The sequence below is a fragment of the Symphalangus syndactylus genome, chromosome 4, assembly GCF_028878055.3.
Source record: "Symphalangus syndactylus isolate Jambi chromosome 4, NHGRI_mSymSyn1-v2.1_pri, whole genome shotgun sequence".
Taxonomy (NCBI): Eukaryota; Metazoa; Chordata; class Mammalia; order Primates; family Hylobatidae; genus Symphalangus; species Symphalangus syndactylus.
This window is the reverse complement of record NC_072426.2, coordinates 43,041,951-43,059,473: the sequence shown is the minus strand read 5'-3', so window position 1 is coordinate 43,059,473 and position 17,523 is coordinate 43,041,951. Positions and strand designations below refer to the sequence as shown.

The following is a 17,523-nucleotide window of genomic DNA, read 5'->3' as shown; positions in this document are numbered from 1 at the left end:
ATCTACATATTACAAGAAAAATGAGACTTTTACAATACAATTCAACCTTTGTAAAGGGGTTAATGACTGAGTTCACACAACGGGGTTCTGAAGTTTTGGTAATGTCTTGATCTGGCCACTGGTCACATGGGTATGTTCACTTTGTACAACTTCACTGGGCTGTACCTTATGGTATGTACACTTTTCTGTGTGTATATTATACTTGAATTAAAATTTCCTTAAAAAATGAACTCTATAAGCGAGTAAACAAACTAACATAAGAAGAGTACTAATGGTACTTTAGCAGACAATAAGCTTAAGTAAAGAAAAACATGTAAGTCAGTTTAATATTGGCCGGGCGTGGTGGCTCATGCCTGTAATCACAGCACTTTGGGAGGCCAAGGTGGGTGGATCACTTAAGGTCAGGAGTTCCAGACCAGCCTGGGTAACATGGTGAAACCCCACCTCTACTAAAAATATAAAAATTAGCTGAGTGTGGTGGCACAGGCCTGTAATCCTAGCTAGTCGAGAGGCTGAGGCTGGAGAATGGCTTGAACCTGGGAGGCAGAGGGCCAAGATCACGCCACTGTACTCCACCCTGGGCAACAGAGCGAGACTTCATCTCGAAAGAAAAAAAAAATCGCTTGTAGGTATTCATTGCCACATCTGCTGTGTTGACTAATACGCAATCGCACAGTGGGGAACTCATCATATGATGCCCAATGTGAAGCACTCAGGCATTGGAGCCAACGAGGCCATCCACTGTTTGACTTCTTCTACCTACTTTTGCCATTACCCCAGAAGCTCAAGAGGGGAAGTATACAAAGAGGTATACTCCTGCCTCAGCCTCCTGAGTAGCTGGGATTACAGGCTTACGCCACCATGCCTGGCTAATTTTGTATTTTTAGCAAAGACGGGATTTCACCGTGTTGGCCAGCCTGGTCTTGAACTCCTGGTCTTAAGTGATCCGCCTTAAGCATCGGCATCAGCCTCCGAAAGTGCTGGGTTTACAGGCATGAGCCACTGCGCCCGGCCAGCTGGGAAATTCTTAAATGTGATTTACTCACGACATCCAGCTAATTTTTAAAATACTTTTTTTTTTTGTTTTTTTCTTGAGACAGGGTCTCATGCTATCACCCAGGCTGGAGGGCAGTGGCACAATCTCAGTTCACAGCAACCTCTGCCTCCCAGGTTCAAGTGATTCTCCTTGAACATCTAAGGTGCATCTAAGAAACTACATTACCCTTTTCTTCAAAATCTACTGAAGAACAAGATAACTTGTTTCTGACAAGATCCAAAGTGACAGCAGAGAAATAGTCAAAAATCTCTGCCAAAGGCAGAGTATTAATGTGAGAGTATTAATGATCACCTGGCAAGGAAACATTTCAAGAGAAAAATAAAACAGTGTTGAGCACATAGGCAAAACAATGTAAGAATGGCTCAGAAAGTGGTGCTGGCCAGTTAGAATTTGCTGTTAGACTTTTTGTGTGTGATCATTAAAAAGAGAAGCAATAGATCTCTCTTCCAAGCAAAGAAGACAAGAGGGTTGTCGCGGTGGCTCATGCCTGTAATCCCAGCACTTTGGGAGGTAGAGGAGGGTGGATCACTTGAGGTCAGGAGTTTCAGACCAGCCTGGGCAACATGGTGAAGGCTGAGGCAGGAAAATCACTTGAATCTGGGAGGCAGAGGTTGCAGTGAGCCGAGATTGTGCCACTGCACTCAAGCCTGGGCAACAGAGCAAGATTCAAAAAAAAAGAAGACAAGAGAAACACAACTTAAAAAAAAAGGTGAGCGGGCAGTTTAGGACAGAACTTTAATACTATTCACAAACCTAAGCATATACATGGAGATTTTAAAAAATGAAATCATGAAATGATGCTTGATATAGATTAATGTTTTATAACAAATACACAAAAAAGGAACATTATCCAAGATTAAAAGTAAATTTGGAGCAATGTAATTCACTGGCAGCATGTATATATTCTCTTTCTTAATTCAAATTTTTGACCTTCATTTCCTCCCTCACCCACATATAGTCCACCCAGTTGCACTAGTGTCATTCAAAATAACCTCATGGTAAAGTTCTACAAACTATGTAGAATACAGACAGATCTAATTCTTTTTTTAAATTGTTTTAAAATTTTTCCCACTTTCCTTCATGGACATTTTTTAATTCCAATTTTCATTCAACCTCTACCTAAAGTTTAAGCGTGGGGTGGACAACTCCAGCAGATTCCCAGCTCTAATCCTCAGTTTCTCATCCCTCAGAATATAGCTAATAATAAATACCATAGCCATACTATTTCAAGATGCCAATTCAAATTCAAGATACTCAACTTTCTTTTCTCTCTGTAGGCAGGGCTCATTCCGTCACTCAGGCTAGAGTGTAGTGGCCCAATAATGGCTCACTGCAACCTCCTCTTCCTATGCTCAAGCAATTGTCCTGCCTCCCAAGTAGCTGGGACCACAGGCACACACCACCACAGTTGGCTAATTTAAAAAAATTTTTGGACAGGCGTGGTGGCTTACGCCTGTAATCCCAGAACTTTGGGAGGCTGAGGTGGGCGGATCACAAGGTCGGGAGATGGAGGGCCATCCTGGCTAACACGGCGAAACCCCGTCTCTACTAAAAATACAAAAAATTAGCCAGTTGTGGTGGCGGGTGCCTGTAGTCCTAGCTACTCAGGAGGCTGAGGCAGGAGAATGGCGTGAACCCAGGAGGCAGAGCTTGCAGTGAGCCGAGATCGAGCCACTGCACTCCAGCCTGGGCGACAGAGCGAGACTCCGTCTCACAAAAAATATATATATATTTTTTTGTAGAGTCTCACTATGTTGTGTAAGCTGGTCTCCAACTACTGGGCTCCAGTGATCCTCCCGCCTCAGCCTCCCAAAGTGCTGGGATTACAGATATACAGATATGAGCCACCACACCCAAATGGGAAATTTTTTTTTTTTTTTTTTTTGGAGATAGACTCTGGATGTTGCCCAGGCTGGAGTGCCGTGGCACAATCTTGGCTGACGGCAACCTCTGCCTCCTGGGTTCAAGTGATTCTCGTACCTCAGCCTCCTGAGTAGCTGGGACTATAGGCACGTGCCACCACGCCTGGCTAATTTTTTGTATTTTAAGAGACGGAATTTCACCATATTGTCCAGGATGGTCTCAAATTCCTAAGCTCAGGTGATCCATGCGCCTCGACCTCCCAAAGTGCTGGGATTACAGGCGTGAGCCACCTCACCCAGCCCTAAAATACATTTTCTAAATAGTCATATTTGAGCTCCATATTCATTCACTCAACACAAATTTATTAAGTGCTAATTCTAGGCTCGGCATTGCTCTATGCAAAAGCAGTAAACAATGTGAATATTTTAAGTAAGATAACCTGGAAAGTTTGGAAAAATAAAGTTTGACTAACATTACGATTTTTCTGACATATAATCAGTTAAAAAACCTATTTTAGCACTTTGGGAGGCCGAGGTGGGCAGATCACGAGGTTAGGAGATCAAGACTATCCTGGCTAACACGGTGAAACCCCGTCTCTACTAAAAATACAAAAAATTAGCCAAGTGTGGTGGCAGGCGCCTGTAGTCCCAGCTACTCGGGAGGCTGAGGCAGGAGAATGGCGTGAACCCGGGAGGCAGAGCTTGCAGTGAGCTAAGATTGCGCCACTGCACTCCAGCCTGGGCAACAGCCAGAGTCTGTCATTTCATGGAAGACAATTTTTCCACAGGGGTGGGGCCAGGGGCAGAGGTTTTGGGATGATTCAAGTACATTACATTCATTGTGCACTTTATTTCTATTATTATTACATTGTAATATATAATAAAGTAATTATACAATTCATCATCAGAAAGAATCAGTGGGAGCCCTGAGCTTGTTTTCCTAAAACTAGATGGTCCCATCTGGGGGTGAGGTGGGACAGTGACAGATCATCAAGCATCAGATTCTTATAAGGAAAGCACAACCTACATCCCTCGAATGTACAGTTGACAACAGGGTTTGCAGTGCTATGAGAATCTAATCCCACTGCTGATCTGACAGGAGGCAGAGCTGAGGTGGTAATACTAGCAATGAGGAGTGGCTGTAAATACAGATGAAGCTTCACTTGCTCTCCTGCCGCTCACTTCCTGCCGTGAAGTCAGGTGCCTACTGGCCCATGGCTCAGGGGTTGGGGTCCCCTGGGTTAGCGCACTCTAGCCCAGGCAACGGAAAAATACTAAATATAAAGTTGTTACCAAAATCTTTAAGCTACAGCGTTTATATCTGCCTTCTTAAGAAAAAAAAAAAAAAAAACCGCCGGGCGCGGTGGCTCACGCTTGTAATCCCAGCACTTTGGGAGGCCGAGGCAGGCGGATCACGAGGTCAGGAGATCGAGACCACGGTGAAACCCCGTCTCTACTAAAAAATACAAAAAATTAGCCGGGCGCGGTGGCGGGCGCCTGTAGTCCCAGCTACTCAGAGGCTGAGGCAGGAGAATGGCGTGAACCCGGGAGGCGGAGCTTGCAGTGAGCCGAGATTGCGCCACTGCACTCCAGCCTGGGAGACAGAGCGAGACTCCGTCTCAAAAAAAAAAAAAAAAACAAAAGAAAAAAAAAAAAAAGAAAAAAAAAAAACCCCGAAAAACTATACACTACAATTCTTTATATCACTGTCATTATTATTATATTAGAAAAGGTTTTAAAGAAAGGAAAAAGAAATCACCCCAATCCCACCAATAAGCCTAGTTACCTTTCTCTCTTTTGGACTCACAGTAGGAGAAGCCAGCTGCCACATCGTGAGGACATATTCATTCCTTACCGCTTAATAGACAAAGGAGTGAACAATTCAGAAATAGCTAACAGATATAGCTCAATAAATCGGTAACAACTATCAGCGCCAGACATTGGGAACCAATTGTGTGATTTATTTCAAATATACAAGGTACTATGGATAGGCCCGACACAAAAGAACAAAACAAAATAAAACTATACTGTTTGAGAAATATATAACTAGCAGGGAAAGGTGGAAAGCAAGAAAATTATTACCACAAAGCCAGGATGGGAGATTTATAACTGGGGCTTCTGAGAATCTAGTTTATTTTTTTTTGTTTCTTTCTTTAAAAGAAAAGAAAAAAAAAAAAAGAGATGTGGGGTCTTGCTATGTTGCTCAGGCTGGAATGCAGTGGCTGGCTATGGATTCACAGGAGCCACCACAGTACACTGTGACCTTGAACTCCTGGCCTCAACCTCTTGAGGTGATAAAAGAAAGACTGTAGTTTCCTCCTTGCTCTCTTTTGATTCACTCACTCTGGGGGAAACCAAGCTGCTGTGTTATGAAACATTTAAGATGAGGAGGAACTGAGGCCTCCAGCCAACAGCCATCAAAGAGCTAAGGCCTCCAGTAAGGGAACTTGGAAGTGGGTCTTCCAGCTGCACCACTCTTCCCCCGTCAAGTTTTCAGATGATTGCCTCCTCATAGGAGCCTATGCCAAAAGCACCACTTGGATTCCTAACCCACTAAAACTGCAGGAGATAATACCTGTTTGTTATTCAAACATGAAGGCCTTCATGTTACTCATGGGCTGAAACCTCAGCTCCTCACTATGGCCTACAAAATCATTCACCTTTTTACCCCCACCTGGTTCTATTAATTATCTCCTTAATTTCGTTTTTCGTTTTTGTTTTTTTTGAGACGGAGTCTCACTCCATCGCCCAGGCTGGAGTGCAGAGGCGCGATCTAGGCTCACTGCAACCTCCACCTCGGGGGTTCAAACGATTCTCCTGCCTCAGCCTCCCGAGTAGCTGGGACTATAGGCTCGCGCCACCACCCCCAGCTAATTTTTTCTATTTTTAGTAGAGATGGGGTTTCACCATGTTAGCCAGGATAGGCTCAATCTCCTGACCTCTGGTGATCTGCCCCCCTCGGCCTCCCAAAGTGCTGGGATTACAGGTGTGAGCCACTGTGCCCGGCCTATCCCCTTAATTTCAAATGACTCTGCTTAGATTTTTTTTACTGGACTCTTATTTCTAAACCCAAGACCTTTGTTCTTGCTGTTTTCTCTGCTTAGGAATGCTACTCCCTGCATATCCTCTGCCTGCTTAGCTCTTTTTTGTCACTCCTTTCTCAGCTTAAATGTTCCCTCCCCCGAAAGGCATTCTCTGACAATCCACGCTTTTTTTTTTGGAAACAGTTTTGTTCTTGTTGCCCAGGCTGGAGTGCAGTGGCCCAATCTTGGCTCACTACAATCTCCGCCTCCTGGGTTCAAGTGATTCTCCTGCCTCAGCCTCCCGAGTAGCTGGGACTACAGGTGCCCACCACCATGCCCAGCTAATTTATGTATTTTTAGTAGAGACGGGGTTTCACCATGTTGGCCAGGCTGGTCTCGAACTCCTGACCTCTGGTGATCTGCCCACCTCGGCCGCCCAAAGTGCTGGGATTACAGGCGTGAGCCACCATGCTGGGCTGACAACCCACACTTGATGGGAAAACCCTGGAAAGATCCCCATGGGAAGAGAGAAACAAAGTAAGGAGACCATCATTTCTAAAGCAATATAAAATTAGAGTTAGTCTGTTGGACTAATTGTATTAGAGGATACACAAGAGAAATACGTACAAAAACAAGGAACATGTAAATTCTACCTTAAAACAGTCCTAAAGGACAAAAGAAAGCATATGCAAATGTAAAGATGCAATATGTAGAATATGAAGACTGAACATGAAATATATGTAAATTCTCCAAATTCTGTTAATATGATTCTAATAAAAATACCAGTAGGATTTTATTCTTGTAATGAAACATGGTGTTTATACACTAATATGATAAAATAAACCAGAATAGTCAGACCACTTTTGAAAAATTAAAAGGAATTAGCCTATCAGACATGGAAACATTATAAAATCTAAATAATTAGAGCAATCTCATACTGATTAAAGACAATGATTTAACACAATAGAGAATTCTCACATATAAACAAATACACATCAATAATGAAGAGATGTACAATTAAATGACTGGTGTTGGATAACTGAGTAGCCATCTGGAGAAGTGTATATAGCTACCAATACTCTAAACCAGGATAAATATAAAATACTTCATTATAGAAAAAAAATAAAATCATTAGAATACTACAAAAAAAAATGAAAGATTTATAACCTACAAGTGGTAAAGACTTTTCTAATTAAGATACAATACCCTAAAGCTATAAAAGATGAAAAAGCTGATTACAGTAAAAAAAAAAAAAAAATCTAACTGGTAAAACCACAACAAACTGAGAAAATATATTTGCAACTTTCATCGCAAATGGCCAATTTTCTTAAAAATCTATTAAAAAATCTGGCCCAGCACAGTGGCTCATGCCTGTAATCCCAGCACTTTAGGGGACTGAGGCGGGAGGATCACTTGAGCTCTCCACTAAAAAAAAAAAAAAAAAAAAAAAAAAAAAAAAAATTAGCTGGGTTTGGTGGCAAGTCTTAACTACTTGGAGGCTAAGGTGGAAAGATTACTTGAGCCTGGGAGATCAAGGCTGCAGTGAGGTGTCATTGCACCACTGCAATCCAGCCGGGGCGACAAAGACCCTGTCTCAAAAATTACATAAATAAATGAATAAATAAAATACAGGTCACTCTGGCTATTGTAAATGTATAAATATCAGCTCTGGAATAACAAGTTTCAAAAAAATGTATAAATAGGAAATACTTACCCACTTAGCAATTGGACACCCATGAGAGCTTTTCCCTTCTTTACCGGTGTACACTACTATTTCTATCCTTATTGCGTTTCCTTTTTGACCATACCTAAGTATAAAACACAGTGAAGGGAATGTACTAATTAATTGCAATCTGTACTTGAAGGCTTTGGCTTTGAACATCTTAATGTATATAAGATACAGATGTACAGAAGTTCAAAAATCAGACACTCTTCATAATTTACTTTTGTTAAACATTTGCTTTTGTGTGGCAGGTATTTTAATTTGTTAACCAGTCCTACTCACTTATCCTCAAAGATCACTCTTTAAAAAATAGGCTGAGTGCAAGACAAGCAATGGGAATGTAGGGTATGCAGTGTCAAGGGTGGTAATTTGACCTATTTCTACCATTATACGATATATAAAAAGTACTTCCGAGTTTATCAAAGACAACTAGTCTTGCTTTGTGGGTGCTTTTATGTGCCCAACAGCTTGTACGATGGGTGGCTCAGTAGGGACACAAGGACACCCCTCTTTTGTTGGGCCCTAAGAAACATCCAACTCATACTCCTGATCATTTTTCAATCACGGCGTTTGTTCTTAGAGATGATTTATCTCCATTGAGTCAGATCCACAGTAAGAATGATTTTAACAGGGAAGCGTATTTCCTCACCTATTCTCCATGATTTCCCTGACAGCAGCAACACTTGGTCCTGCCCCAAGGTGTGTGTAATATGGGCCTTTGTCTTTTTGTATAACTCGATCTGTGGAAGGAATAAGATTATTAGACCCAAAGCTTTACAGAATTGCATAGGGGACAGGAGAAGCTATTTTTATACTTTTTGTTCCCCCTCAATTCAGAACCATGAATCTTGACAAGGTTTTGGTAAGATTGGATAATTAAAGTCAAGGACAACAGCCCATGGAATTTAACTTTTAATGTTCCTTTCTTCCTGCCCCTAACGAATTCTTTCTTCCTCTGAAAATCAGAGGAGAAAAAAAAATATTTTAAGATGTGGGTCATATTTATACTCCTATCTCCTGCTTAAAAAAAATCTGTATTAATTGAGGTGTAATACTAAAAGTTATCCAAGAACAATAAATGTTAAAGGTTGCCCTCAGAATCCTATTAAAATTGAGCAATCTCTCTCTTTTTTTGGGGGGGGACAGAGTCTTGCTCTGTCGCCCAGGCTGGAGTGCAGTGGCGCAATCTCGGCTCACTGCAAGCTCCACCTCCCGGGTTCACACCGTTCTCCTGCCTCAGCCTCCCGAGTAGCTGGGACTACAGGCACCCGCCACCATGCCCGGCTAGTTTTTTTTTGTATTTTTAGTAGAGACGGGGTTTCACCGTGTTAGCCAGGATGGTCTCGATCGCCTGACCTTGTGATCCACCCGCCTTGGCCTCCCAAAGTACTAGGAAAATTGAGCAATTTCATTGCAGACAATTTATTCTACTATACATTTGCACAATTACAAAAGAATGTTCCTTGTTACAATTATTTGTAATATCAAAAAGAGAGCAAAACACTGAACATCTGTCAATAACATGTGGTTTAAATAAATTACGGGATGTTTATATAGTGGAATACAATAAATCTATTGAAACAATAATATTTATAAAACATTTAAAAATCCACAATATCATTATATTAAAAAACCAAGTAGAAAGATTGTTTTAAATTTTTGTAAAAATGGAAACAAAATTAAAATCAATAATGTTCTTTTGTATAGAATGGAAGTATAGGAAGATGTTTGCGTCGTATTTCCGCACCACTTGAATTTTTGTGAGCATGAATTTTATGTTTCTTAAAAAATGCTATTTTTAACTTGGCCCCCCTTAGACTCACGTGTAACAAGAATTACTGGGGAATTTCTGCATTTCATGAATTTCTAGGCATGGTATACCTACACCAAAAAGTCATTTTCATTGGATGTCAAATACTAGGGGAATTACTTCTGTGGCTTCCTTTTTCACCTTTATTTTTTATTATTATTATTTTTTTTGAGACGGAGTTTCACTCTTGTTGCCCAGGCTGGAGCACAGTGATGCGATCTTGGCTCACTGCAATCTTCGCCTCCTGGGTTCAAGCGATTCTCCTCCCAAGCCTCCCAAGTAGCTGGGATTACAGGCATGCGCCACCACGCCTGGCTAATTTTGTACTTTTAGCTTCACCATGTTGGCCAGGCTGGTCTCGAACTCTTGACCTCAGGTGACCCACCTGCCTCGCCCTCCGAAAGTGCTGGGATTACAGGCATGAGTCACAGCACCCAGCCTACTTCTGTGGCTTCTTTTTTTTTTTTTTTGTCCATGAGGCATTTTATTTGTAAATATATGTATTACATCCCTAGAAAAAGAATCCTAGGATTTTCCCTCCTGTGTGTTTTCATCTTGCTTCTTCACGGTCCCTGATGCCAGCTGAGGTTGTCAGTACAATGAAACCAAACTGGTGGGATGGAAGCAGATTATTCTGCCATTTTTCCAGGTCTTTGAGTTGCACGTCAAATCTGGGGCTGATCACTCCACACTTGTTTAGCCTGCCTGTGAGGTTTACAACAATTTTCCCAGCTCTGTGGTCATCAATGATTTCAAATTCACCAATGTAACCATGCTTCATCATCACAGTGAGAAACCGGACGATGACCTTGGAGCACGGCCTAATAAGCACCTGGCGTTTGCCTCTCTTTTCGGCATTGTTGATGCTCTTGAGAGCATCTGCCAGGACATTCATGCACACCATTGTGGCGGTGCGGAAAGATGGCAGAAAGAGTTGTGGCTTCTTAAGTAAGATACACTTGATAGATTTTATCTTATTCTTAGTGATCTACAGCAGTGATTCTAAACCAGGAGAATATTGCCGCTAAGGGGACTCATGGAAATACCTGGAGACATTTTTGGTTGTGACAATTCGGCAGTTACGTGTATGCATTACTACTGGCCTATAGTGGGTGGAAGACAGAGATGCTGCTAAACATCCCACAATGCACAGGACAGCTCTCCACAACAAAGAATTACAAAGGATAAAATACCAATACTGCTCAGTTTGAGGAATCCTAATCTAGATATTATTTTGCTAGATTATTTTGCTAGAACATAATTCCACCATGGAAATTCTTTAACCTCAGATATGATGGTACTACTTGGGATGATTTGATAAAAAGTGACTGGGTAAGTAACTTTTTGTTTCTCTGTCTTTAAGTGCCTTTTTCTACACAATGAGCACAATAAATTCACATGTAATGATTTACTAATGACATGTTAGTGACAGTAAATAAAACAGCTGAGTCCACTGCAGGTACTTATTCAACTTTGAATGCCTGGCTGTCTATTCCTATATGCTGTGACTAGTTATTTTGCATAAGGAAAGGGTCTTCAAACTAGACAATCATCCTTTTAGAACCATGCACATAGAAAAAGTAGTCTAGCTCAGGTATATAAACTTTAAAGGCACGTGTTTATTTCCATTTGTAAGGATATTTAGAAAAGTGTTCTCTCCCTTTTTTTTTTTTTTGAGACAGAGTCTCGCTCTGTCACCCAGGCTGGAGTGCAGTGGCGCGATCTCGGCTCACTGCAAGCTCTGCCTCCCAGTTCACGCCATTCTCCTGCCTCAGCCTCCCGATTAGCTGGGACTACAGGCGCCCGCCACCACGCCCGGCTAATTTTTTGTATTTTTTAGTAGAGACAGGGTTTCACCGTGTTAGCCAGGATGGTCTCATCTCCTGATCTCGTGATCTGCCCACCTCGGCCTCCCAAAGTGCTGGGATTACAGGCGTGAGCCACTGCACCTAGCCGAAAAGTGTTCTTTCTTTTATAATTCACCTTTATTAAGCACCAGAGTGTACGTTATAAGGATAGGTTCTGGAGTTGAGACTGCTGTCTCTGAGTCCCAGTTCAGTTACTGGATAGCTATGAAATTCTCTGTGCCTCAGTTTCTGCATTTGTATAATGGGGATAATAAGCCCTCTCTTTGAAGAGCTGCTGTGAAAATAACAAGTCAAGCAAGCACAATATCAGACTTGTAGTAAGAGCTCCAGAATGGAAGCCATTATCATGATTACATTCTTCTCTCCTTAATTCAAGAAACTTATTCTCCCAATTCAACTCCACTCAGACAGCATTGTCACTCTTTCCAAATTGTGAGATTCTTCTCAGAACAGCCTATCCTTGGTAACTGGCACATTGCAGTTTGTCAAAACTGTGTGTTAGCTGGTGTGGTGGTTCATGTCTGTAATCCCAGCACTTTAGGAAGCTGAGGCACGAGGATCACTTGAGCCCCGGAGTTCAAGACCAGTCTGAGTAACAAAGTGAGACCCCATATCCACAAACAAACAAAACAAAAACCTAAAAAGCACTGTGTATTGAACAATGAGCAGAGAAATGGAAGGATATTATTTCAGAACAACAAGTGTACTTTGGAAAGACAAGAATTCAATATTATTACTACACAACACTATATTTTCTACTGTTGTTAAAAAATCAGTGTGATATACTTATCCTCCCTATGGAACCACCTGCTTCTAATAAAAACATCACCTTTGGTCAAGGCAAATCTTAAGTCTTTGTGACTTGGAGCCATATTTTAAGTAAGACTTCCAATAACTAAACCTATTTGGATGAGGTTCAAAACAGATTTTTCACAAAGCTTATTCTATCATAGTTGAATGGTAAACAAAATAATGGGGCTTCAAGCAGCCTAACGAACTTTAATGACACTATCTATTTAATTTCCCTATTTTTTTACAGCTATATTAAAATCAACAGGTTTCTTAGAAGAATGCTTACCTGAAATTTGGCCATAGACAGTAACTAATCAGTACAGGATTCAAATTAAGCTTTCACATGTTTCAAATACTGAGGAAATTTCTCATAAGATCTGCCTGAGAATCTTTACCCAGCAAGATTTTCTCAGGGCTTTTAACACACTAATAAAACTAATTGGTTCACAGTGTTCTTTCAATGACTCCTAAGGCACAAAAATGTAGAAATACATTGGTTAGGGATCAGTCCATGAGTCAGCTATTAGCACATGACTCATGTTAGCACACTGGTTATTCTTTGATTTTTTCAAATAGGAAATCAGAATTAAACAAATTTGTTAAAATGTTAAAATTCAGAAAGGCTTATGAATTCTTCAAGTGGCCAAGATTATGGAATTTCTTTATACATAAGTACACTTTGTATTGCAGAGAAATAGAAATATATTATTTCAGAATATCAAGTGCTCTTTGGACAAAAAAAGACAGTATTAGATCTCGTACTGGATAGAGTGTAAAAGCACTAGACACTGAAAAAGACATAAACCAGCTTCAATTCTAGAGTAGGACAGCAACTGCCAGCTATATATTTTATAACTGTTAACTTATACATGTTTTTACATTCTCCACATGTATCTTCTCACACACACAAAAATATAATGAAAGGCTTGTAAGTTGAAATTTTTTTGAATATAGGAAGAATAAACAAACTGTAATAAACTATTAAGTTATTTCTTTCTTTCTTTTTTTTTTAAGACAGGGTCTTGCTCTGTTGCCCAAGCTGGAGGGGAGTGGCACAATCTTGGCTCACTGTAACCTCCACCTCCCAGGTTCAAGTGATTCTCCTGCCTCAGCCACCCGAGTAGCTGGGATTGCAGGCATGCACCATGCTCAACTAATTTTTGAATTTTAAGTAGATACAGGGTTTCACCATGTTGGCCGGGCTAATATCGAACTCTTGACCTCAAGTGATCCGTCTGACTCGGCCTCCCAAAGTGTTAGGATTACAGGAAAGAGCCACTGCACCTGGCCTAGGAAATTCATTCTTATGCTATGCACAACAAATTGACAGACATTCAACATTGAGAGATATATCAGCCTATTTTTCCACTTGAGCGGGTTTACCTTTTCCAAATTTGTTTTTCCAAATTATGAGTTGAATTTCCATTCTTGTGAGCAGAACCAAAAGGTCCCACAGAAAAATGGTTATAGATTTACTTAATCCATCTTAGTTAGGATAAGAATGGGGAAAAAATATCACACAAAAAAGATGAATCAGAATTTGCTTCAGTCATGATTGAGGTAATTTGTGCAGGTGAAATAAGAACACATCCACACAAGTACTCACCAAGACAGCTGCAGGTGGGCAGTTCAGAATCTTTAGTTATAGACACTAGGTTTTTTGTAGGGTTAGTAAAGAAGTTCATGGCATAATCATTAAAATTTTTCTGTGCACTGTCCACTGTGGAAAACTCTGATGTTCCAACACTGGATGAACAGACCTCCTCTTCACTTTTGGTAGAAACCACTGTAATTCCACCTGAACACACTACATTTACATTCCTGAGAGTTAGTGCTGACTCCGGTAAGGGTGTTTCATGAGAGATACCAGGCAATGCTGGCAGTCTCTGATGCATGAGTTGCTCCTTAACAACCTGCTGAAACCGTATTTGGTCATCGCCTGCCATCACGTTAGCACACTGGTTAGGTGGAGAGGAGGGCTGGGTCAAAGGATGGGCTTTCTGACTGGCATTCACCGTTAACTGTACCTGAGAATTATAAGCTTTATCAGTGAATGCCTTCCCGTTGGATTCCGTTTTAAGATGAAATAAGCTGAGTGAATCCAATGGTTCAACCTTCACCTTTTCCTCTGCTGATTCAGGATATCTCTGTAATTTTATCTGAGTGAGTGGAGGAAATACTGTTTTGGGTTGCATAATGGACCTCGTTTGAGCCAGTGGTTTCCATATTTTGGTCGAGGAAGAAATTTTCCCAAATACAGTAGGAAAATCATGTGGACAAAATTGCCCAAAATTTTGAAATTTCGATGCTATCCAAATGTCGCATATTGTGCCATACATATAGGACAACTTTTCCCACCTCTGCTGATCATTTTCTTGATAACTTACAACTGTGGGCTTCTTTTTCCGCCGATCTCTTGATGGAGTGGATTTTGTCTTTTTCTGGGTTGGGTTCTTTTGCTTTGTTAATGATGAACCATGATTATTGTGTACACTTGAAGGTGGTTTCTGTTGTATTGTGGCCTTCTCCTGATTGTATTTTTGCTGTACATTACATGTGACAAGGCTTGTTGGTGTACTTTCAACTTTTTTGTCCTCTGGTTTTATATAATTGATCTTAATTATCGAAGCAAGTTGTGTCAACTGTGTTGCAACATCTTCCTCAATTTGAGTATGGGTTGCATCCTGACATGATAGATCATCTGAGTCCAATTTTTTGCTGCTGTCCAGCAACTGGTTGCAATAGTCCACTTCATTATTTCTTGGTGGCAACTGATGCAAATCATTGGAACAACTGTCAAGAGTAATTATCCCTTGAGCAAAACTTTTATTGGTGTCAATCTTGGATGAATTTGATTTTGGTATAAAAAGAGATAATGAATTTGTGACTTTTGAATATTCATGTGACTTTGTGGATGCTTGGTTAGTAGCTGAGCTGATATGTGAGTTGGAAAGGGTAGTAGTTTGCCCATTGAAAACCACCGTGTTGCATGAACTTTGTTTTTCCAAAGATGGACAGTGATTAAGTTTTGGTGGCTCTCCCTCTAAGTTTGGGTCTTGGAGGTCTTTTCTTACAGTGTAGAGGATAGCTTTGCAGCTATTAAGCAAACTGGCTGTTCTCTGCTCTGATTCTTCATCTTTCTCTGACTTTGATGGGGAGGAATTCTCTGATGGGGCTTCTGAGAGTTGAGTCAGGGCTTCTATGGCTACCACTTGCTCCAACGTTAATCTCCTATCTTTCATTAATGATAAGAGACTTGGTTGAACGGGAGATCTATCTTTTGGTTCTTTACTTGGCATATTCTCAGGAATTTTTGGTTGATCACCTTCATTGTGTATACTGGCATGACGATTTATGATGGAGTGTGAAGAATGTGGAATGGAACTGCAGTTAAAGCCAGGCTGCTGGAATACTAAAACGTTACTTCTCCCCTTGAGATGATCACAACTCATATCAGTAGCAACGGAGCTCATAGCGTTCTTATGGTTTGCAGTGTCTTTTAGGAATTTATAAGAATTGTTTTCCAATGTCTTGCCGAATTCTTCAATATTGAATTTTTTAAATGAAACATTTGTTTCAGCTGGCAAATAGTGTACATGTTTAATACCATTTCTTACCGTTTGTACAAACAATTTTGGAGATTTGGTTCGTTTCTTGTCAACTTCAGAGTTTTTCGATTTTTCAGCTTCTGGGACATTATCACTAAAATCTCCTTTCACATGATCAGTTAACTGTGATTTCTTGTTTTGTGTCCACTTCTCCACCTCGATGCCTGTCATGCTGTCTTCATTTTTAGTTACATTTTCAACAGTATGTGGGTTCAATTCCAATTTTTGTTCTTCCCCATGACCACATCTACTGTAGTCCATGGATTCTGACTTGGGGCCATTTACTGGTTTGTTGTCAAAATCTGCCTGTAAAATACAGAAATTACTCATGTCATCTACTTAAATCTGAAGAGCAGCCATAGAAGATTAAAATTTAATAGCAACTAAATGTAAAGCCCCTGTGGATACAGCCTAAAATATTATTTTTGCTTTTCACACATTCAGCGAAGTCATAAAATACCAAAAGGACATAATATACAAAAAGAAAAGATAACTAGGCTAGGCATAGTGGCTCACACCTGTAATCCCAGTACTTTGGGAGGACAAGATGGGAGGATCGCTTGAGCCCAGGAGTTCAAGACCAGACTGAGCAAGATGGTGAAACCCAGTCTCTACCAAAAATACAAAAAAAATTAGTCAGGTGTGGTGATGCACACCCGCAGCCCCAGCTACTCAGGAGGCTGATGGCGAGAGCATCGCTTCAGCACAGGAGGTGGAGGTTTCAATGAGCCAGGACTGTGCTACTATACTCCAGCCTGGATGACAAAGTGAGACCTCTTCTCCAAGAAACAAAATCAAAGGCCAGGGGTGGTGGCTCATGTCTGTAATCCCAGCATTTTGGGAGGCCAAGGTGGGCAGATCACGAGGTCAGGAGTTCAAGACCAGCATGGCCAATATGGTGAAACCCTGTCTCTACTAAAAATACAAAAATTAGCATGACGTGGTGGTGTGCACCTGTAGTCCCAGCTACCTGGGAGGCAGAAGCACAACAATCGCTTGAACCCGGGAGGCAGAGGTTGCAGTGAGCCAAGATCATGCCACTGTACTCCAGCCTGGGCGACTGAGTGAGACTCTGACTCAAAAAAAAAAAAAAATAAATAAAAAAAAAAATAAACTACTTTTACATCAGTAGTGTTCGTTAGGCAATATCTATTTTATTTATTTATTTATTTTTTATTTTATGTTTTAATTAATTAATTTTTTTTCAGACAGAGGCTTGCTCTGTTGCCCAGGCTGGAGTGCAGTGGCGTGATCTCAGATCACTGCAACCTCTGCCTCCTGGGTTCGAGCAATTCTCCTCCTCAGCCTCCCAAGTAGCTGGGATTACAGGTGCGTGCCACCACACCCAGCAAATTTTCGTATTTTTAATAGAGATGAGGTTTCATAATGTTGGCCAGACTGGTCTTGGACTCCTGACCTCTGGTGATCTGCCCACCTCAGCCTCCCAAAGTGCTGGCATTACAGGTGTGAGCCACCATGCACAGCCATACCTATTATTTTGATACAAACTGTTTTCAAATAGAACATACACATAGAAAGGTGTACAAATCATAAGTATATAGCTTGTTAAGTTTTCACAAAATGAGCTGTCAAGTATACTTGTAGTCCATTCTCATTGTATAGTAAGTTCACTGATTAAATACATAACAATGTTATTTTTTCTGCTGGACATGGGCATTGGGTTATTTTTAGTGTTTGGGTCTTTAAAGTAACTGCTATAGTTTCAATTTCTTTCTTTCTTTCTTTCTTTTTTTTTTTGAGACAGGGTCTCACTCTGTCA

General features: G+C 40.8%; 2 protein-coding genes across 9 annotated transcripts in view; both read right to left on the bottom strand.

Annotated features, from left to right (window-relative positions):
- Nucleotides 1-17,523, bottom strand: part of TET1 (tet methylcytosine dioxygenase 1) — a 147,265-nt gene that overhangs the window by 36,168 nt on the left and 93,574 nt on the right. For 5 of the 8 annotated variants that reach the window (XM_055274474.2, XM_055274476.2, XM_055274479.2 and 2 more), the window contains 3 exons: nucleotides 13,742-16,049; nucleotides 8,315-8,405; nucleotides 7,657-7,750 (listed from right to left, as the gene is read on the bottom strand). The exons of 2 other annotated variants lie outside the window; for them this stretch is intronic. In XM_055274474.2, the coding sequence (XP_055130449.1) occupies nucleotides 7,657-7,750; nucleotides 8,315-8,405; nucleotides 13,742-16,049 (2,493 nt within the window). Of the gene's footprint in view, nucleotides 1-7,656; nucleotides 7,751-8,314; nucleotides 8,406-13,741; nucleotides 16,050-17,523 lie in introns of those variants that run through there. One more of the 8 variants, XM_055274484.2, reaches the window with a different exon arrangement.
- Nucleotides 9,390-13,286, bottom strand: LOC129480572 (small ribosomal subunit protein uS8-like). Its single transcript, XM_063637205.1, has one exon. It carries the CDS (start codon nucleotides 10,377-10,379, stop codon nucleotides 10,026-10,028), a length of 354 nt encoding a protein of 117 aa, XP_063493275.1. The 5' UTR covers nucleotides 10,380-13,286; the 3' UTR covers nucleotides 9,390-10,025.